Source organism: Chroicocephalus ridibundus, unplaced genomic scaffold (assembly GCF_963924245.1).
Source record: "Chroicocephalus ridibundus unplaced genomic scaffold, bChrRid1.1 SCAFFOLD_622, whole genome shotgun sequence".
NCBI lineage: Eukaryota > Metazoa > Chordata > Aves > Charadriiformes > Laridae > Chroicocephalus > Chroicocephalus ridibundus.
In genome coordinates, this window is record NW_026961307.1 from 1 (window position 1) to 22,216 (window position 22,216).

The following is a 22,216-nucleotide window of genomic DNA, read 5'->3' on the forward strand; positions in this document are numbered from 1 at the left end:
TGTCCCCCCATGTCCCCATGTCCCCACTGTCCCCCCATGTCCCCGTGTCCCTGTGTCCCCCCCACATCCCCCCCTGTCCCCTTGTCCCCCCGTGTCCCCTCAAATCCATGTCACCACGTCCCCCCTGCCCCCCCGTGTCCCTCCTGTCCCTCCCTGTCCCCCTGTCCCCCCATGTCCCCCCGTGTCCCCGCGTCCCCCTGTGTCCCTGTGTCCCCTCAAATCCCCTGTGTCCCCCCACGTCCCCCCTGTCCCCTTGTCCCCCCGTGTCCCCTCAAATCCATGTCCCCATGTCCCTCCGGTCCCCCCGTATCCCCCTATGTCCCCCTGTCCCCCCCCCCGTCCCCCCCTGTCCCCTGCCCCCCCCGTGTCCCCCCGTGTCCCCGCGTCCCCCCGTGTCCCCGTGTCCCCTCAAATCCCCCGTGTCCCCCCCCGTCCCCCCGTCCCCTTGTCCCCCCGTGTCCCTGTCCCCCCCGTCCCCCCCGTGTCCCTCCTGTCCCTCCCTGTCCCCTGCCCCCCCTGTGTCCCCCCGTGTCCCCGCGTCCCCCCGTGTCCCCTCAAATCCCCCGTGTCCCCCCCCGTCCCCCCGTCCCCTTGTCCCCCCGTGTCCCTGTCCGTCCCCGTCCCCCCCGTGTCCCTCCTGTCCCTCCCTGTCCCCTGCCCCCCCTGTGTCCCCCCGTGTCCCCGCGTCCCCCCGTCCCCCCGTGTCCCCTCAAATCCCCCGTGTCCCCCCCCGTCCCCCCCGTCCCCTTGTCCCCCCGTGTCCCTGTCCCCCCCCGTCCCCCCCGTGTCCCTCCTGTCCCTCCCTGTCCCCTGCCCCCCCTGTGTCCCCCCGTGTCCCCGCGTCCCCCCGTGTCCCCATGTCCCCTCAAATCCCCCGTGTCCCCCCCCGTCCCCCCGTCCCCTTGTCCCCCCGTGTCCCTGTCCCCCCCCGTCCCCCCCGTGTCCCTCCTGTCCCTCCCTGTCCCCTGCCCCCCCCGTGTCCCCCCGTGTCCCCGTGTCCCCCCGTGTCCCCTCAAATCCCCCGTGTCCCCCCACGTCCCTCCCGTCCCCTTGTCCCCCCGTGTCCCTGTCCCCCCCCGTCCCCCCCGTGTCCCTCCTGTCCCTCCCTGTCCCCTGCCCCCCCTGTGTCCCCCCGTGTCCCCGCGTCCCCCCGTGTCCCCGTGTCCCCTCAAATCCCCCGTGTCCCCCCCGTCCCCTTGTCCCCCCGTGTCCCTGTCCCCCCCCCGTCCCCCCCCGTGTCCCCGCGTCCCCACCTGCTGCACCAGGGCGTCCTCGCTCAGCCCCGGGGGGGGGACGCTGCGCAGCCGCTCCATGGTCTCGTACATCCCCTGGCAGCTCCGCAGCTTCTCGGGGGTCCCCAGCGCCTGGCGCAGCAGCACCAGCCCCACGCGGAACATGATCTTCACCCCTGGGGGGGACACGGCGGGGCGTCGGCGGGGGGGGGACGCGGGGACGGGGACGTGGGGACGTGGGGACGGACGTGGGACGTGGATACGGGACGTGGGACGTGGGATGTGGGACGTGGGACATGGATATGGGACGTGGGGACGGACGTGGGACGTGGATACGGGACGTGGGGATGTGGATGTGGGACGTGGGGACATGGATGTGGGACGTGGGGACGTGGGGACGGACGTGGGACGTGGATACGGGACGTGGGACATGGATGTGGGACGTGGGACGTGGGGACGGACGTGGGACGTGGATATGGGACGTGGGGACGGACATTGGACGTGGATACGGGACGTGGGACATGGGATGTGGGACGTGGGGACGTGGGGACAGACATGGGACGTGGATACAGGACGTGGGGATGGACATGGGACGTGGATACGGGACGTGGGATGTGGGACGTGGGGACGTGGGGACGGACATGGGACGTGGATACGGGACGTGGGGACATGGATGTGGGACGTGGGGACGGACGTGGGACGTGGATGTGGGACGTGGGGACATGGATGTGGGACGTGGGGACGGACGTGGGATGTGGATACGGGACGTGGGGACGGACATGGGACGTGGATACGGGACGTGGGACATGGATGTGGGACGTGGGGACGTGGGGACGGACGGGGGACGTGGATACGGGACGTGGGACATGGATGTGGGACGTGGGGACGTGGGGACGGACGTGGGACGTGGATACGGGACGTGGGACGTGGATGTGGGACGTGGGGACGTGGGGACGGACGTGGGACGTGGATACGGGACGTGGGGATGTGGATGTGGGACGTGGGGACATGGATGTGGGACGTGGGGACGTGGGGACGGACGTGGGACGTGGGGACGGACGTGGGACATGGATACGGGACGTGGGGATGTGGATGTGGGACGTGGGGACGTGCGGACGGACGTGGGACGTGGATGTGGGACGTGGGACGTGGATGTGGGACGTGGGGACGTGGGGATGGACGTGGGACGTGGATACGGGACGTGGGGACATGGATGTGGGACGTGGGGACGTGGGGACGGACGTGGGACGTGGATACGGGACGTGGGACGTGGGATGTGGGACGTGGGGACGTGGGGACGGACATGGGACACGGATATGGGACGTGGGACGTGGGATGTGGGACGTGGGGACGTGGGGACGGACGTGGGACGTGGATACGGGACGTGGGGATGTGGATGTGGGACGTGGGGACGTGGGGACGGACGTGGGACGTGGATACGGGATGTGGGGACGGACGTGGGACGTGGATACGGGACGTGGGACGTGGGATGTGGGACGTGGGGACGTGGGGACGGACGTGGGACATGGATACGGGACGTGGGGACGTGGATGTGGGACGTGGGGACGTGCGGACGGACGTGGGACGTGGATGTGGGACGTGGGACGTGGATGTGGGACGTGGGGACGTGGGGATGGACGTGGGACGTGGGGACGGACGTGGGACGTGGATACGGGACGTGGGGACATGGATGTGGGACGTGGGGACGTGGGGACGGACGTGGGACGTGGATACGGGACGTGGGACGTGGGATGTGGGACGTGGGGACGTGGGGACGGACGTGGGACGTGGATACGGGACGTGGGACGTGGATGTGGGACGTGGGGACATGGATGTGGGACGTGGGGACGGACGTGGGACGTGGGGACGGACGTGGGACGTGGATACGGGACGTGGGACGTGGGATGTGGGACGTGGGGACGTGGGGACGGACGTGGGACGTGGATACGGGACGTGGGACGTGGATGTGGGACGTGGGGACATGGATGTGGGACGTGGGGACGGACGTGGGACGTGGGGACGGACGTGGGACGTGGATACGGGACGTGGGACGTGGATGTGGGACGTGGGGACGGACGTGGGACGTGGGGACGGATGTGGGACGTGGATACGGGACGTGGGACGTGGGATGTGGGACGTGGGGACGTGGGGACGGACGTGGGACGTGGATGTGGGACGTGGGGATGTGGATGTGGGACGTGGGGACATGGATGTGGGACGTGGGGACGTGGGGACGGACGTGGGACGTGGATACGGGACATGGGGATGTGGATGTGGGATGTGGGGACATGGATGTGGGACGTGGGGACGTGCGGACAGACGTGGGACGTGGATACGGGACGTGGGACGTGGGATGTGGGACGTGGGGACGTGGGGACGGACGTGGGACGTGGATGTGGGACGTGGGGACGGACATGGGACATGGATACGGGACGTGGGACGTGGGGATGTGGATGTGGGACGTGGGGACATGGATGTGGGACGTGGGGACGTGGGGACGGATGTGGGACGTGGATACGGGACGTGGGGATGTGGATGTGGGACGTGGGGACATGGATGTGGGACGTGGGGACGTGGGGACGGACGGGGGACATGGATACGGGACGTGGGACATGGGGATGTGGGGACGGAGGTGGGATGTGGATACGGGACGTGGGACGTGGATATGGGATGTGGGACATGAAGACGTGGGATGTGGGGACATGGACACGGATGGGGGACGTGGATAGGGGACATGAGACATGGACACGGATGTGGGGACATGGGACACGGACGTGGGACGTGGACATGGACATGGGGACATGGATGTGGGACGTGGATATGGGATGTGGGACGTGGGGATGGACGTGGGACATGGATATGGGATGTGGGACATGAAGACATGGGACGTGGGGACGTGGACATGGACGTGGGGACATGGACGTGGGACATGGATATATGATGTGGGACATGAAGACACGGGACGCGGGGACGTGGACACGGATGTGGGATGTGGATACGGGACGTGGGACATGGACACAGATGTGGGACGTGGGGACACGGATGTGGGACGTGGGACGTGGGACATGGGATATGGGACATGGATGTGGGACGTGGGGACATGGACGTGGGACGTGGATACAGGGTGTGGGACATGGATGTAGGACGTGCACAGGGACGTGGGACGTGGATGCGGGATGTGGATACGGGACGGGGGACGTGGAGATGGGGGACGTGGGGACGTGGGACGTGGACATGGGACGTGGATACGGGACGTGGGACGTGGATACGGGACGTGGGACGTGGATGTGGGACATGGGGACGTGGGGACGGACGTGGGATGTGGATACGGGACGTGGGACGTGGATACGGGACGTGGGACGTGGGGACGTGGGACGTGGACATGGGACGTGGATACGGGACGGGGGATGTGGAGATGGGGGACGTGGGGATGTGGGACGTGGACATGGGACGTGGATACGGGACGGGGGACGTGGAGATGGGGGACGTGGGGATGTGGGACGTGGACATGGGACGTGGATACGGGACGTGGGACGTGGATGTGGGACGTGCGACGGGGACGTGGGACGTGGATACGGGACGTGGGACGTGGATGTGGGACGTGGGGACGGATGTGGGATGTGGATACGGGACGTGGGACGTGGGATGTGGGACGTGGGGACGTGGGGATGGACATGGGACATGGATATGGGACGTGGGACGTGGGATGTGGGACGTGGGGACGTGGGGACGTGGGGACGGACGTGGGACGTGGATACGGGACGTGGGATGTGGATGTGGGACGTGGGGACGTGGGGACGGACGTGGGACGTGGGGACGGACGGGGGACGTGGATACGGGACGTGGGGATGTGGATGTGGGACGTGGGGACATGGATGTGGGACGTGGGGACGTGGGGACGGACGGGGGACGTGGATACGGGACGTGGGACGTGGATGTGGGACGTGGGGACGGACGTGGGACGTGGATACGGGACGTGGGGACATGGATGTGGGACGTGGGGACGTGGGGACGGACGCGGGATGTGGATACGGGACGTGGGACATGGGGACGTGGGGACGGACGTGGGACGTGGATACGGGACGTGGGACATGGGGACGTGGGGACGGAGGTGGGATGTGGATACGGGACGTGGGGACGTGGGACGTGGACGTGGGATGTGGGGACATGGGACATGGACGTGGGACATGGATATATGATGTGGGACATGAAGACACGGGATGCGGGGACGTGGACACGGATGTGGGACGTGGATACGGGACGTGGGACATGGACACAGATGTGGGACGTGGGGACACGGATGTGGGACGTGGGATGTGGGACATGGGATATGGGACATGGATGTGGGACGTGGGGACATGGACGTGGGACGTGGATACAGGGTGTGGGACACGGATGTAGGACGTGCACAGGGACGTGGGACGGGGACGTGGGACACGGATACGGGACGGGGGACGGGGAGATGGGGGATGTGGGGACGTGGGACGTGGACATGGGACGTGGATACGGGACGGGGGACGTGGGACGTGGACGCGGGACATGGATACGGGACGGGGGACATGGAGATGGGGGACGTGGGACGTGGGACGTGGACATGGGACGTGGATACGGGACGGGGGACGTGGAGATGGGGGACGTGGGGACGTGGGACGTGGACATGGGACGTGGATACGGGACGGGGGACGTGGGACGTGGACGCGGGACATGGATACGGGACGGGGGACGTGGAGATGGGGGACGTGGGACGTGGGACGTGGACATGGGATGTGGATACGGGATGGGGGACATGGAGATGGGGGACGTGGGGACGTGGGACGTGGACATGGGACGTGGATACGGGACGTGGGACGTGGATGTGGGACGTGGGGACGTGGGGATGGACGTGGGATGTGGATACAGGATGTGGATACGGGACGTGAGACATGGGGACATGGGGACGGACGTGGGACGTGGATACGGGACGTGGGACATGGATACGGGACGTGGGACGTGGGGACGTGGGGATGGACTTGGGACGTGGATACGGGACGTGGGACGTGGACGTGGGACGTGGACATGGGACATGGATACGGGACGGGGGACGTGGAGATGGGGGACGTGGGACGTGGGACGTGGACGTGGGACGTGGATACGGGATGGGGGACGTGGATATGGGACGTGGGATGTGGGGACGTGGGGACGGACTTGGGACGTGGATACGGGACGTGGGACGTGGATACGGGACGTGGGACGTGGGGACGTGGGACGTGGACATGGGACGTGGATACGGGACGTGGGACGTGGGGACGTGGGACGTGGGACGTGGGACGGGGACATGGGACGTGGATACGGGACGTGGGATGTGGATACGGGATGTGGGACGCGGATGTGGGACGTGGGGACGGACGTGGGATGTGGATATGGGACGTGGGACGTGGAGATGGGGGACGTGGGACGTGGACGTGGGACGTGGACATGGGACATGGATACGGGACGGGGGACGTGGAGATGGGGGACGTGGGGACGTGGGACGTGGGACGGGGACATGGGACGTGGATACGGGACGTGGGACGTGGAGATGGGGGACGTGGAGATGGGGGACGTGGGACGTGGACATGGGACGTGGATACGGGACGGGGGACGTGGAGATGGGGGACGTGGGACGTGGACGTGGGACGTGGATACGGGACGTGGGCCGTGGAGATGGGGGACGTGGGCCGTGGACGTGGGCCGTGGACGTGGGCCAGGGGTGAAGGACGCGGACGTTGGAGACGGACACGGGCCACGGCTCCAGCCCCCGGAGCCCAGACCCTGGGCACGGAACGGGGGGAGGGACCAGGGCGGGGCAGGTGGAGACGGGGCCCATGTCCCAGACCCCGCGTGTCCCCCCGTGTCCCCCCGTGTCCCCTCAAATCCCCCGTGTCCCCATGTCCCTCCTGTCCCCCCGTGTCCCCATGTTCCCTTGCAGAAGGACGTGGCCCAGACCCCGTGTCCCCGTGTCCCCCCGTGTCCCCGTGTCCCCATGTCCCCTATCCTTGCAGAAGAACATCTCCCAGACCCCATGTCCCCGTGTCCCCATGTCCCCCCGTGTCCCCGTGTCCCCCCGTGTCCCCGTGTCCCCCCCATGTCCCCGTGTCCCCGTGCCCCCTACCCTCGCAGAAGAACATCTCCCAGACCCCGTGTCCCCATGTCCCCCTGTGTCCCTGTGTCCCCCCGTGTCCCCTCGTGTCCCCCCCATGTCCCCGTGTCCCCGTGTCCCCCTGTGTCCCCCCCGTGTCCCCATGTCCCCCCCCGTGTCCTCATGTCCCCCCCGTGTCCCCGTGTCCCCGTGTCCCCACGTGTCCCCATGTCCCTGTGTCCCCGTGTCCCCCCGTGTCCCCATGTCCCCGTGTCCCCGTGTCCCCCCCGTGCCCCCTACCCTCGCAGAAGAAAATCTCCCAGACCCATGTCCCCATGTCCCCATGTCCCCCTGTGTCCCTGTGTCCCCGTGTCCCCCTGTCCCCCATGTCCCCCCATGTCCCCACGTGTCCCCATGTCCCCCCGTGTCCCCGTGTCCCCCCTGTGCCCCCTACCCTCGCAGAAGAACATCTCCCAGACCCCATGTCCCCATGTCCCCCTGTGTCCCCGTGTCCCTGTGTCCCCCCATGTCCCCCTGTGTCCCTGTGTCCCCATGTCCCCCCCCGCGTCCCCATGTCCCCCCCGTGTCCCCGTGTCCCCATGTCCCTGTGCCCCCTACCCTCGCAGAAGAACATCTCCCAGACCCCATGTCTCCATGTCCCCTGTGTCCCTGTGTCCCCGTGTCCCCCCATGTCCCCCCGTGTCCCCCCGTGTCCCCATGTCCCCGTGTCCCCGTGTCCCCCCGTGCCCCCTACCCTCGCAGAAGAACATGTCCCAGACGCGCAGGACGGCGGCCCAGGGCAGGCTGCGGGCGAAGATGCACATGAACCACTCCGTCAGGTAAAGCACCGGCTCCACCCGGAAGCGCCGCAGGTGCCGGTGGGCGGCGGGGGCCGCGCGGCGCAGCAGCGCCCCGAACACCTCCCCGTCCAGCTGCACCGCCTCCTGGGGGGGCAACGGGCCGCGTCAGGGGGGGCCCCGCCTCCTCCGGCCCCCCACGCGGCCCCACGGCCCCATCCGTCGGCCCCCTCCCTTGACCGCCGCCCTCCTTCAGTGGCCTCTGCGGACCCCCATTGACCCCCCACGGAACCCCCCTTGGCCCCCGTTGACCACCATGGACCACCATGGACCTCCGTTGGCCTCCACGGACCACCATGGACCTCCGTTGGCCTCCACGGACCACCACTGAGCCACATGGACCACCATGGACCACTATCGACCACCATTGACCACCGTTGACCCCCCATGGACCACCATGGACCTCCATTGACCACCACGGACCACCATGGACCTCCGTTGGCCTCCACGGACCACCATGGACCCCCGTTGACCACCACAGACCACCATGGACCTCCATTGACCACCACGGACCACCATGGACCTCCGTTGACCACCACGGACCACCATGGACCCCCGTTGACCACCACAGACCACCATGGACCTCCATTGACCACCACGGACCACCATGGATCTCCATTGGCCTCCACGGACCACCATGGACCCCCGTTGACCACCACGGACCACCATGGACCTCCGTTGGCCTCCATGGACCACCACTGAGCCCCCATGGACCACCATGGACCACTATCGACCACCATTGACCACCGTTGACCCCCCATGGACCACCATGGACCTCCATTGACCACCACGGACCACCATGGACCTCCGTTGGCCTCCAAGGACCACCACTGAGCCCCCATGGACCACCATGGACCGCCATTGACCACTATTGACGACCATTAACCTCCATTGACCCCCATGGACCCCCATGGACCATCACTGACCCCCATTGACCACCACGGACCCCCCCTTGACTCCCATTGACCACCACGGACCCCCCTTGACCCCCATGGACCACCACTGAGCCCCATGGACCACCACTGAGCCCCCATGGACCACCATGGACCACTATTGACCACCATTGACCACCGTTGACCCCCCATGGACCACCATGGACCGCCATTGACCACTATTGACCACCATTAACCTCCATTGACCCCCATTGACCCCCATGGACCACCACTGACCCCCATTGACCACCACTGACCACCATTGACCACCATTGGCCCCCATTGACCACCATTGAACCCCATTGACCCACGGCCTCCTGTTGCCCCGATTGACGACCATTGGCCCCCGTTGACCCCCACTGACATCCATGGACCACCGCCGGCCCCCGTTGACCACTATTGACCCCCGCTGGCCCCCGTTGGCCCCCGTTGACCCCCACCCCCCCACATTGGCCCCCATTGAGCCCCATTGACCCACGGCCTCCTGTTGCCCCGATTGACGACCATTGGCCCCCGTTGACCCCCACTGACATCCATGGACCACCGCTGGCCCCCGTTGACCACTGTTGACCCCCGCTGGCCCCCGTTGGCCCCCATTGACCCCTATTGACCTCCGCTGGCCCCCGTTGGCCCCCGTTGACCCCCATCCCCCCGCATTGGCCCCCATTGAGCCCCATTGACCCACGGCCTCCTGTTCCCCCATTGACGACCATTGACCCCCATCGACCCCCACTGACATCCATGGAGCACCGCTGGCCCCCGTTGACCCCTATTGACCCCCGTTGGCCCCCGTTGGCCCCCATTGACCCCTATTGACCCCCACTGGCCCCCGTTGGCCCCCGTTGACCCCCACCCCCCCACATTGGCCCCCATTGAGCCCCATTGACCCAGGGCCTCCTGTTGCCCCGATTGACGACCATTGACCCCCGTTGACCCCCACTGACATCCACGGACCACCGCTGGCCCCCGTTGACCCCTATTGACCCCCGTTGGCCCCCGTTGACCCCCATCCCCCCCCCATTGGCCCCCATTGAGCCCCATTGACCCACGGCCTCCTGTTGACCCCATTGACGACCATTGACCCCCACTGACATCCTCGGGCAACCGCTGGCCCCCCGTTGACTCCTATTGACCCCCGTTGGCCCCCATTGACCCCTATTGACCCCCACTGGCCCCCGTTGGCCCCCGTTGACCCCCACCCCCCCACATTGGCCCCCATTGAGCCCCATTGACCCACGGCCTACCTGTTCCCGCATTGACGACCATTGACCCCCACTGACATCCTCGGGCCACCGCTGGCCCCCCGTTGACTCCTATTGACCCCCGTTGGCCCCCGTTGGCCCCCATTGACCCCTATTGACCCCCACTGGCCCCCGTTGGCCCCCGTTGACCCCCACCCCCCCACATTGGCCCCCATTGAGCCCCATTGACCCACGGCCTCCTGTTGCCCCCATTGACGACCATTGACCCCCACTGACATCCTCGGGCCACCGCTGGCCCCCGTTGACTCCTATTGACCCCCGTTGGCCCCCGTTGCCCCCCAACCCCCCCCCGTTGCCCCCCGTTGCCCCCCCCGAGCCCCGAACCCTCACCAGGCCGGCGCTGTAGTAGCCGGGCAGGTATTTCTCGCAGATCTGCACCAGGCACCAGAAGGCTTGCTGGGGGGGGGGGGAGGGGAGGGGCGGGGGAGGGGGGGGTCAGCGGGGGGACCCCGGCCTCCGGGAACCCCCCCCCCCCCCCCAACCCAACCCCCCCCTCCTCCCACCCCCCAACCTCCCCAACTCCCCCCAACCTCCCCGCAGGCCCCCTCCCTCCCCCAGGCCCGCCGTGACCCCCTCCCCCCCCCCTCCAAGCGCCCGGTGACCCCCCCGGTGACCCCCCCCGGTGACCCGGTGACCCGGTGACCCCGTGCCCTCACCTCGGCGGGCATGTGCATGAGGAGGACGGCGGCCACGGGGGCCTGGGCCTGGCAGTAGCCCTCCTGGGGCCGGTAGACGGTGTAGGCCTTGAGCACGCGGTACAGGTCCTGCTGCCTGCGGGCGGGGCCGGGCGGGGCCGGGCGGGGCAAGGAGGGGAGGAGTCAGAGAGCGCGAAGGAAACAGGGGTGGGGGTGGGGGCCAGGAGGGAGGGGGAGGGGCCAAAGGGCAAGGGGAGGAGCCGACCCAAAGGGGGAGGAGCCAATGGGGGGCACAAAGGGGGTGTGGCCAAAACGGGGAGGAGCCAGTGGGGAGGGGGAGGAGTCAAGCCAAGGGGGGCGGGGCCAAAGGGGAGGGGGAGGAGCCAATGAGGAGGGGGTGTGGCCGACCCCAAGGGGGAGGAGCCAATGGGGAGTGGGAGGAGCCAATGAGGGGGGGTGAGGCTGACCCCAAGGGGGAGGAGCCAAGCCAAAGGGGGCGGGGCCAACCCAGAGGGGGAGGAGCCAATGGGAAGGGGAGGAGCCAAGGCAAAGGGGGAGGGGCCAAAGGGGAGGGGGAGGAGCCAATGGGGGTAAGCCAAAGGGGGTGTGGCCAAGCCGAGGGAGCAGCCAATGGGGAGGGGGAGGAGCCAACGAGGAGGGGGTGTGGCCAACCCCCAAAGGGGAGGAGCCAATGGGGAGGGGGAGGAGCCAAGCCAAGGGGGAGGGGCCAAAGGGGAGGGGGAGGAGCCAACGAGGAGGGGGCGTGGCCAACCCAAGGGGGAGGAGCCAAAGGGGAGGGGCCATCGAGGAGGGGGTGTGGCCAACCCCAAGGGGGAGGAGCCAAGCCAAAGGGGGCGGGGCCCAACCCAGAGTGGGAGGAGCCACCCCGGAAAGAAGGTGGGGGGTGTGGCCAGCGGGGGGAGGGGGCGTGGCCAGCGGGGGAGGGGGGCGTGGCTCCACCCTGGGGGGCGTGGCTTTCCCACGCCTCCCCATTCACAGCCACGCTTTGCGGGTGGTTGTGGGTGGGGGGGAGGCCCTTTAGTGGGCGTGTCCCCGGCGGGTGGGCGTGTCCCCGGGGGGTGGGCGTGTCCCCGGGGCGGGGGCGTGGCCGGCGGGCGTGTCCTACCCGTGCCCCCCGCGGGCGACGAACATCTCGTGGAAGGGGAACTGGCGGTGCAGGTCCTTCTCGATGGCCTCCAGCCACCGCGGCTCCCCCGGCGCCCGCTCCAGCTCCTGGGGAAAGGGCCCGGGGGTGACGTCACCGGCCCCGCCCCGGCCACGCCCCGGCCCCGCCCCGGCCCCGCCCCGGCCACCCACCTGGAAGAGGCCGGGGTTGGCGTCCAGCAGCGCCTGGCTGTGGGACAGCAGCTGCCAGGCCCGCGCCCGCAGCGAGGAGGGGATGCCCTTGCGGCAGCGCAGCTTCACCTGCCCCACGGCGCGACCCACGGCGGGCGGGAGGCACGGCGAGACCCACGGCGGGAGCCACGGCGGGACCCACAGATAGTGGGAAGCACGGTGAGACCCATGGCAGGACCCACGGATGGACAAACCCGCAGCCAGACCCACGGTGAGACCCACGGCAGGACCCACAGATGGACCCATAGATGGACAGACCCACAGCCAGACCCACGGCGGGACCCACAGATGGACCCACAGATGGAAAAACCCGCAGCCAGACCCACGGCAGGACCCACAGATGGACAAACCCGCAGCCAGACCCACGGCGGGACCCACAGATGGAGCCACAGATGGACAAACCCGCAGCCAGACCCACGGCAGGACCCACGGCGGGACCCATGGCAGGACCCACAGACAGCGGGAAGCACAGCGAGACCCACGGCAGGACCCACAGATGGACAAACCCGCAGCCAGACCCACGGCAGGACCCACAGACAGCAGGAACCATGGTGAGACCCACGGCAGGACCCACGGATGGACCCATAGATGGACAGACCCACAGCCAGACCCATGGCGGGACCCACAGACAGCGGGAAGCACAGCGGGACCCACGGCAGGACCCACAGATGGACAAACCCGCAGCCAGACCCACGGCAGGACCCACAGACAGCAGGAACCATGGTGAGACCCACGGCAGGACCCACAGATGGACCCACAGATGGACAAACCCGCAGCCAGACCCACGGCGGGACCCACAGACAGTGGGAAGCATGGTGAGACCCACGGCAGGACCCACGGATGGACAAACCCACAGCCAGACCCACGGCAGGACCCACGGCAGGACCCACAGACAGCGGGAAGCACAGCGAGACCCACGGCAGGACCCACAGATGGACAAACCCGCAGCCAGACCCACGGCGGGACCCACAGACAGCGGGAAGCATGGTGAGACCCACAGCAGGACCCACGGATGGACCCATAGATGGACAGACCCACAGCCAGACCCACGGCGGGACCCACAGACAGCGGGAACCACAGTGAGACCCACAGCAGGACCCACGGATGGACAAACCCGCAGCCAGACCCACAGCGGGACCCACGGCGGGACCCACAGACAGCAGGAAGCACAGTGAGACCCACGGCAGGACCCACAGATGGACCCATAGATGGGCAGACCCACAGCCAGACCCACGGCGGGACCCACAGACAGCGGGAACCACAGTGAGACCCACAGCAGGACCCACGGATGGACAAACCCGCAGCCAGACCCACGGCGGGACCCACGGCGGGACCCACAGACAGCAGGAAGCACGATGAGACCCACGGCAGGACCCACAGATGGACCCATAGATGGACAAACCCACAGCCAGACCCACGGCGGGACCCACAGACAGTGGGAAGCACAGTGAGACCCACGGCAGGACCCACAGATGGACCCATAGATGGACAAACCCACAGCCAGACCCACGGCGGGACCCACAGACAGTGGGAAGCACAGTGAGACCCACGGCAGGACCCACAGATGGACCCATAGATGGACAGACCCACAGCCAGACCCACGGCGGGACCCACAGACAGTGGGAACCACAGTGAGACCCACGGCAGGACCCACGGATGGACAGACCCACAGCCAGACCCACGGCAGGACCCACAGACAGTGGGAACCATGGTGAGACCCACGGCAGGACCCACAGATGGACCCACAGATGGACAAACCCACAGCAGGACCCATGGCACGACCCACGGCACGACCCACAGCACGACCCACAGATGGACAGACCCATGGTGAGACCCACGGATGGACAAACCCACAGGCAGACCCACAGCAGGACCCATAGATCGACCCACGGATGAACAGACCCACGGCAGGACCCACAGCGAGACCAACAGATGGACCCACGGCGAGACCCACGGCGAGACCCACAGATGGATGGACCCACGGACGGAGAGATCCACGGAGAGACCGATGGACGGAGAGACCCACGGCGAGACCCACGGATGGACGGACCCACGGCGAGACCCACGGCAGGACCCACGGACGGAGAGACGCGGGGCGAGACGGAGATATGGAGAGAGCCACGGTGAGACCCACGGCCAGACCCACGGCGAGACCCACGGCCCCCACCGTCAGGCAGATGCACCCCCCGCGGCCTGCTATGGGGCAGGAGAACCCCCCCAAACCCACCTATGGGGCAGCAGAAACTCCCCAGGGTCCGCTGTGGGGCAGAACGACCCCCCCCAAACCCTTCTATGGGGCAGGAAGAATCCCTCTCACGCTGCTATGGGGAGAAAAAGGCCCCCAGCACCTGCTATAGGGCAGAACCCCCCACCAAAGCCCTCTATGGGGCAGGAAAACCCCCCAAACCCTTCTATGGGGCAGGAAGAAGCCCCCCCAACCCCGCTATGGGGCAGGAGAATACCCCCAAGTCCTGTCGTGGGGCAGAGGAACCTCTCCAAACGTTTCTATGGGGCAGGAAATACCCCCCAAACCCTTCTATGGGGCAGGAGATACCCCCCCAAACCCTTCTATGGGGCAGGAAACCCCCCGCAACCCCGCTATAGGGAGGAGAATGCCCCCAAGACCTATCTATAGGGCAGAGAAACCCCCCCCCAACCTCTCTATGGGGCGGGAGAACCCCCCAAACCCTTCTATGGGGCAGGAGGAGCCCACCTGACCCTGCTATGGGGCAGGAGAACACCCCCAAGACCTGTATGAGGCAGGGAAACCCCCCTCGGACCCTTCTATGGGGCGGAAAACCCCCCAGAATCCCCTCGCGGGTGGTAATATCCACCCCCCCCCCAGCCCGCTATGGGTCAGGACACCCCCCCCCCACCCCCCCAAGCCGCTATGGGGCAGGACCCACCTTCTGGTAGCGGCGCGAGAGCCACTTGTCCCAGTGGTTGAACATCTCCAGCCACTTCAGCTCCCGCTGCCGCCCCACATCCACGGGCACCGAGCTCTCCCTGGGGGGCAGGGGGCGGTTGGGGGGCCCCACACCCTCCAGCCCCACAGATTCCCCCCCGGGCACCCACCCAGCCCCACAGCGAGCCCCCCCCCGCCGACCCCAGCCCCACATCTCGGGGGTCCCGACTCCCCCCAGCCCCACAGATCCCCGCAAGTACCCACCCAGCCCCACATCTGGGGGGCCACAAGTCCCCCCAGCCCCACAGATCCCTCCTGGGCACCCCCCCAGCCCCACATTTTGGGGGTCCCAACTCCCCCAACCCCCCCAAACACCCCCCCAGCCCCACATTTGGGGGGTCTCCACACCCCCCAGCCCCCCAAGCACCCCCCCAGCCCCACATTTTGGGGGTCCCAACTCCCCCAACCCCCCCAAACCCCCCCCAGCCCCACATCTGAGGGGTCCCGACTCCCCCCAGCCCCACAGATCCCTCCTGGGCACCCCCCCAGCCCGACATCTGGGGGGTCCCGACACCCCCCAGCCCCACAGATCCCCCAAGCACCCACCCAGCCCCACATCTGGGGGGTCCTCACACCCCCAACCCCCCCGAACACCCACCCAGCCCCATATCTTGGGGGTCCCAACTCCCCCCAGCCCCACAGATCCCCCCAAGCACCCACCCAGCCCCACATCTGGGGGGTCCTCACACCCCCAACCCCCCCGAACACCCACCCAGCCCATCTGGGGGGTCCCGACTCCCCCCAGCCCCACAGATCCCCCCAAGCACCCACCCAGCCCCACATCTGGGGGGTCCCAACTCCCCCAACCCCCCCAAACACCCCCCCAGCCCCACATTTGGGGGGTCCCCACACCCCCCCAGCCCCCCAAACCCCCCCCCAGCCCCACATTTGGGGGGTCTCCACACCCCCCAGCCCCCCAAAGCACCCCCCCCAGCCCCACATTTTGGGGGTCCCAACTCCCCCAACCCCCCCGAACACCCCCCCAGCCCCACATCTGGGGGGTCCCAACTCCCCCAACCCCCCCCCCCAGCCCCACATCTGGGGGGTCCCGACTCCCCCCAGCCCCACAGATCCCTCCTGGGCACCCCCCCAGCCCGACATCTGGGGGGTCCCGACACCCCCCAGCCCCACAGATCCCCCCAAGCACCCACCCAGCCCCACATCTGGGGGATCCTCACACCCCCAACCCCCCCGAACACCCCCCCAGCCCCACATCTGGGGGGTCCCCACACCCCCCCAGCCCCCCAAGCACCCCCCCAGCCCCACTGCAACCCCCCCCCGCCACCCCCAGCCCCCCATCTGGGGGATTGCGGGAACCCGGAGGTGCCGCGTTGCGGGGGGAGGGGAGGGCAGGCAGCCCACCCGCTGTGGGGCGGCAGGAGCCCCCCGCCGTGGGGCGACTCACGGGCTCTGGCTGTACTGGCTGCCCCCCAGGAAGCCGTAGCGGTCGGTGCGGCGATAGGAGGGTCCGGCCGCCTCCGAGTCGGAGCCCACGGAGCTGCCGTCGTCGGGGAAGGGACCCGCCAGCGACTCCAGGGTCCCCGAGAGGACGCTCACCGAGTCCAGCTCCGTCCCCCCGCGGCCCGGGATGCCGGGCCCCAGGCTGCCCTGCGACCCCCGGCCCCCCAGGCTCCGCTCTCCCGGCGACCCCCAAGCGCTCGTCGGCCAGGCCTGACACGGGCCGGCCTCCAAGATGGCCGCCGGGGGGGGAGGCCACCGGTCCCGCCGCCTCGTTGGTCGCCGTCGACCTTCTACCGGGCTCTCCGTCGGCCGCCGTTGCCCCCAAGATGGCCGACGCCGATCTCCCCGGCTCCTCGTTGGCCGCCGTTGACCCCGCGTTGGTCTCCCTCGAGCCCGCGTTGGCTGTCGTTGAGCCCAAGATGGCCGCCGTCGCCATCCCACGGGCTTCCGCCTCCTCGTTGGTCGCCGTCGGCCTTCGGCCGGGCTCTGTCGGCTCTCCGTCGGCCGCCGTTGCCCCCAAGATGGCCGCCGCCGATCTCTCCGGCTCCTCATTGGCCGCCGTTGACCCCACGTTGGTCTCCGTTGACTCTCCGTTGGCCGCCGTTGACCCCACATTGGCCGTTGTTGACGCCAAGATGGCCGCCCTCCTCTTCCTGTGGGCTTCTGGCTCCTCGGTGGCCGCCGTTGACCCCGAGGCGGCCGCCATTGACCTTGAAGTGGCTACCGTCGACCCGGAGGTGGCTACCGCTGACCCCGCGCTGGTCACCGTTGAGCCCAAGATGGCCGTCGTTGATGTCCCACGGGCTTCTGGCTCCTCATTGGTTGCCGTTGACCCCGCGCTGGCCACCATTGACCCGGAGGTGGCCACTCTTGACCCCGCGCTGGTCACCGTTGACCCCAAGATGGCCGCTGCTGACCTCACGCAGGCTTCTGGCTCCTCGTTGGCCACCGTTGACCCCGCGGTGGCCGTCGCTGACCCCGAAGTGGCCGTCGCTGACCCCGAAGTGGCCACTGTTGGCCCCAAGATGGCCTCCACTGACCTCCCGTGGGCTCCTGGCTCCTCGTTGGCTGCCGTTGACCCTGAAGTGGCCACCGTTGACCCTGAAGTGGCCACTGTTGACCCCGAAGCGGCCACCGTTGGCCCCAAGATGGCCGCTGCTGACTTCCCATGGGCTCCTGGCTCCTCGTTGGCCACTGTTGACCCCGCGTTGGCCACTGTTGACCCCGAAGTGGCCACCGTTGGCCCCAAGATGGCCGCTGCTGACTTCCCATGGGCTCCTGGCTCCTCGTTGGCCACCGTTAACCCCGCGTTGGCCGTCGTTGACCCCGCGTTGGCCACCGTTGACTCCGAAGTGGCCACCATTGGCCGCAAAGTGGCCGCCGTTGGCCCCAAGATGGCCTCCACTGACCTCCCATGGGCTCCTGGCTCCTCGTTGGCCGCCGTTGGCCCCCAGATGGCCTCCGCTGACCTCCCGTGGGCTCCCGGCTCCTGGTTGGCCGCCGTCGACCCCGCGCCGGTGGCCGTTGACCCCAAGATGGCGGCCGCCGACCCCCCGCCGCCTTCCGGCCCCCGATTGGCCGCCGCCGCCCTCGCCTCGGCCTCCCCCGACCCCGCCGCGCCCTTTGACCCCCGCGGGCCCCCATTGGCCGCCGGCGGGGGGAGGGGGGGGGTCTCGGCGGGTTCCGCCACCCCATTGGCCAGCGGGGGGCGGGGGGGCGGGGGGGCCACCTTGGGGCGTGGCCGGGCGGGGCGCGGGGGGGGCGCGGGGGGCCCCGTTTCCATGGCGACGGAGCGCGGTGGGGGGGGGGGGGGGGGGGGTGTCGCCCCCGGGGCCTTGGAGGAAGCGGCGGCGGCGGCGGCGGCGACCCCCGGGCCCCGCCCACCGCGGCTGCGCGCGCACGCCCGCCCCCCCCCCCCCACCCCGGCGGCCAATCAGCGCGCGGCCCCGCCCCCCCCGCCTCCCGCAATCCCATTGGCTGAGGGGGAAGAGGGGGTGGGCGCGGCGGCGCCGGGTAGGAAGAGGAAGCGGAGGGAGAGTTCGGGCGGCCAATCAGCGGGCGGCAGGGGCGGGGAAAAGGGAGGCGCGGCCAATCAGCGCACGGCGGGCGGGAGGGGTGGGGGGGGGGACGCGCGGGCGCGGCCGCCAACGGGAGCGCGGGGCGGGGGCGGCGCTGCCGGCCAATGGGAGCGCGGGGCGGGCGCGGCGGCGGCTCCGGCCAATAGGAAGGCGGCGCAGACGGCGCGGGGCGGGCACAGCGGCCACCGCGGCCAATGGGTAGGCAGGGGGTGGGCCCAGCGGCTCCGCCGGCCAATGGGAAGGCAGAGGGGGCGGGCACAAGCCCTCCGCCGGCCAATAGGAGCCCAGGCGAGGGGAGAACGAGCAATAAATGGCCGCGGGTCGCTTTAAGGAGGCGGAGCCGAGTGTGGTGACGTCTTTATTGACGGCCGCCGTTGCCTGGCAACAGCCCCCCCCCCCCCGCCCCCCACCTCACCCCACCCCCCACTGCCACCCCACCACCCGCAGCTGATTGGCCGCCGGCGGGCGGGGGGGCGTGGCCAGGAGCCCCGCCCACTCCCCCCCCACCCGCAGCCCCCGGGGGGCGGAGCCGCCGCCGGGGGCCGGCCAATCGGCGCTCAGGGGGCGGGGCTTGTCCTCAGAGGGGGCGGGGCCGCGCCGCGGCTCCTCCCGCGGGGGGCGGGGCCTGTCCGTGGGGGCGTGGCCGCGCTGTAGCCCCGCCCACGCGCCCCCTGGTGGGCGTGGCTCGTTCCCACGGTCTTCATTCACGTCCTGGCCGTCGGGGCCGGACCCATTCGGGGGGGTCCCTGCCCTCCAGGACCCCCCCCACAGGGGGCGGAGCCCCTCTATGGGGGCGTGGCCACCTCGTAGCCCCTCCCACTTGTCCTCTGGAGGGCGTGGCTCGTTCCCGCGCTCTTCATTCACGTCCCGGCCGTTAGGGCTTGAGCCCTTTGGGGGTGATCCCCCCCTCCACGCCCCCTCCCACAGGGGGTGGAGCTTCTCGGTGGGGGCGTGGCCTTCCCGTAGCCCCTCCCACTTGTCCTCTAGCGGGCGTGGCTCGTTCCCACGGTCTTCATTCACGTCTTGGCCGTCGGGGCCGGACCCATTCGGGGGGGTCCCTGCCCTCCAGGACCCCCCCCACAGGGGGCGGAGCCCCTCTCTGGGGGCGTGGCCACCTCGTAGCCCCTCCCACTTGCCCTCTAGCGGGCGTGGCTCGTTCCCGCGCTCTTCCTTCCCGTCCTGGCCGTCGGGACCCGAGGCGTTTGGGGGGGTCCTTTCCCTCCACCCCCTCTGCCACAAGGGGCGGAGCCCCTCTAGGGGGGCGCGGCCGCCTCGTAGCCCCTCCCACTCGTCCTCCAAGGCGGGGGGCTTCCCGGCCGAGCCGTGGACTCGCTGATGGCGGGCCAAGGTGGAGCTGCGGGCGAAGGCTTTGCCGCAGCGGGGGCAGCGGTAGGGCCGGGCGCCGGTGTGAGCCCGTTGGTGGACGGCCAGGTAGGAGCTGTCGCCGTAGCTCTTGCCGCAGAGGCGGCACTGGAAGGGCCGCTCGCCCGAGTGGGTGACGCGGTGGCGCAGGAGGTGGGAGCTCTCGGCGAAGCGCTTGCCGCAGTCGCCGCAGGCGTAGAGGCGCTCGCCGGTGTGGGTGCGGTGGTGGCGGGCCAGGTCGGAGCGTTGGGCGAAGGCTTTGCCGCAGGCGCCGCAGGGAAAGGGGCGCTCGCCCGTGTGGCTGCGCTGGTGCCGGATGAGGTGGGAGCTGAGGCCGAAGCGCTTCCCGCACTCGCCGCAGGCGAAGGGACGCGGCGGGGGGGAGGCCGGGGCGGCGGAAGGCGGCGGGGGGGGGGAGGCGGCGTCCGGGGGGGGCAGCGGCGGCGGCGCCAGCGCGGGGACGGGGCGGGGGAGGCGGCTGCGGGGAGAGGAGGGGGGGGGGGGGGGGGTCAGGGCGGCCCCGTGTCACCTCCTCGGCCCCTCTCTGCCCCCGCGTCCCCCTCTCCCCGGCTCCATGTCCCTCTCCCCGGCCCCACGGCCCCTCCCTGGCCCCGTGACCCCCTCCCCGGCCCCCATTCCTGGCCCCACGGCCCCGCTCCCTGTCCCCGGGTCCCCTCTGGGCCACTGTCCCTTCCCCCGATGTCCCCCCCCCCCGTCCCACGTTCTTGTCCCCATGTCCCCTCTCCCTGTCCCCATGTCCCCCTCCCCGTCCCCCCTCTGTCCCCGTGTCCCCTCCCCCTCCCCGCATCCCCCTCCCCTGTCCCCACGTCCCCACTCCTTGTCCCCGGTCCCTCTGTCCCCACAGCCCCTCCTGTCCCCCATATCACCCCCCCCCCCGGCCCCACATCCCCCTCCCCCCCCCCCCCGTGTCCCCCTCCCTGTCCCCACGCCTGTCCCTCTCTGTCCCCACGGCCCCCTGTCCCCTCCCCCCTCTGTGCCCCCCCCTCCCCTCCCCCGGGGACCCCCCCAAAGGCTCAGGGACCCCCCCCCAAGGTGCCCAAGGGCCCCCTCTCCCCCACCCCCACCCCCCACCCCCCCCAGCCCTTACCCGGGGGGCCGGCGTCCCGCTGCAGCTCCCGGGGGGCTCTCCCAGCCCCCCCCCCTCCTCCATGGCGGGACCCCCAGCACCGACAGCCCCCGGCCCTGGGGGGGGAGGGAGGGGTGAGCTGGGGCCCCCCCATTGCCCTGAGAGCCCCCCCAGAGCCCCAGGAGGCCCCCAGTGTACACCGGGACACCCCCCATAGCTGCAAGGCCCCCCCAGTCTATACTGGGACCCCCCCAGTCTATACTGGGACTCCACCCCATAGCCCCAAGGCCCCCCCAATCTATACTGGGACCCCCCAGTAGCCCCGGGACCCCCCCTGCCTATACTGGGACCCCCCCCCATAGCCCCAAGGCCCTCCCAGTCTATACTGGGACCCCCCCCAATCCATACTGGGACCCCCTAGTAGCCCCGGGACCCCCCCCAGTCTATACTGGGACCCCCCCAATCTATACTGGGACCCCCCATAGCCCCAAGGGCCCCACAATCTATACCGGGACCCCCCAGTAGCTCCGGGACCCCCCCAGCCTATACCGGGACCCCCCCCCATAGCCCCCCAGTCTATACTGGGACCCCCCCCCATAGGCCCAAGGCCCTCCCAGTCTATACTGGGACCCCCCCCATAGCCCCAGCCCCCCCCCCCCGGGCTCTGTCCCCAGCCCCCCCCCCCCGGGCTCTGTCCCCCCCCGATCCCCACTAGGGACCCCTCCCCCGCCCCTAAACCCCACTCACCCGCCGTCGGGCCCCCCCCATCCGACCCCCCCCTCCCCCCCCGCCGGCGCTGCTGCTGCCCCGCGGCCGCCGGGCCCGGCCAGCCGGAAGCGCCGCCGTTGACGCCCGGCACTTCCGGGACGCCACTTCCGCTTCCCACCTCCCC

The 22,216-nt window shown here is 69.8% G+C and overlaps 2 protein-coding genes across 2 annotated transcripts; both read right to left on the reverse strand.

The window, feature by feature from the left end:
- Window positions 1–1,245: 1,245 nt before the first annotated feature.
- On the reverse strand, window positions 1,246–17,412 carry LOC134509247 (TBC1 domain family member 10B-like; the record flags this gene model as incomplete). The annotated part of the gene is made up of 8 exons (XM_063321769.1): window positions 16,742–17,412; window positions 15,278–15,377; window positions 12,333–12,440; window positions 12,142–12,248; window positions 11,037–11,151; window positions 10,711–10,776; window positions 8,084–8,273; window positions 1,246–1,408 (listed from the first exon to the last, which is right to left on the reverse strand). Coding segments are annotated over exons 1-8 (1,520 nt in total), but the record flags the coding sequence as incomplete, so codon positions are not given.
- A 1,874-nt stretch (window positions 17,413–19,286) lies between these two features.
- On the reverse strand, window positions 19,287–22,174 carry LOC134509248 (zinc finger protein 316-like). Its single transcript, XM_063321771.1, has 3 exons — window positions 22,072–22,174; window positions 21,346–21,440; window positions 19,287–20,715 (listed from the first exon to the last, which is right to left on the reverse strand). The coding sequence occupies exons 1-3, from the start codon at window positions 22,090–22,092 to the stop codon at window positions 19,287–19,289; spliced, it is 1,545 nt and encodes a 514-aa protein (XP_063177841.1). The 5' UTR covers window positions 22,093–22,174.
- Window positions 22,175–22,216: the final 42 nt, after the last annotated feature.

What these genes read in the sequence shown, in the direction of transcription:
- LOC134509248 (XM_063321771.1), bottom strand. Translation starts at nt 22,092, where the DNA reads ATGGGGGGGGCCCGACGGCGG. An exon ending in TGGGGGGGGCCCGACGGCGG is followed by an intron (nt 21,441 to 22,071) that starts GTGAGTGGGGTT and finishes CTCCCCCCCCAG; the next exon opens with GGCCGGGGGCTGTCGGTGCT. An exon ending in GCGGGACGCCGGCCCCCCGG is followed by an intron (nt 20,716 to 21,345) that starts GTAAGGGCTGGG and finishes CTCTCCCCGCAG; the next exon opens with CCGCCTCCCCCGCCCCGTCC.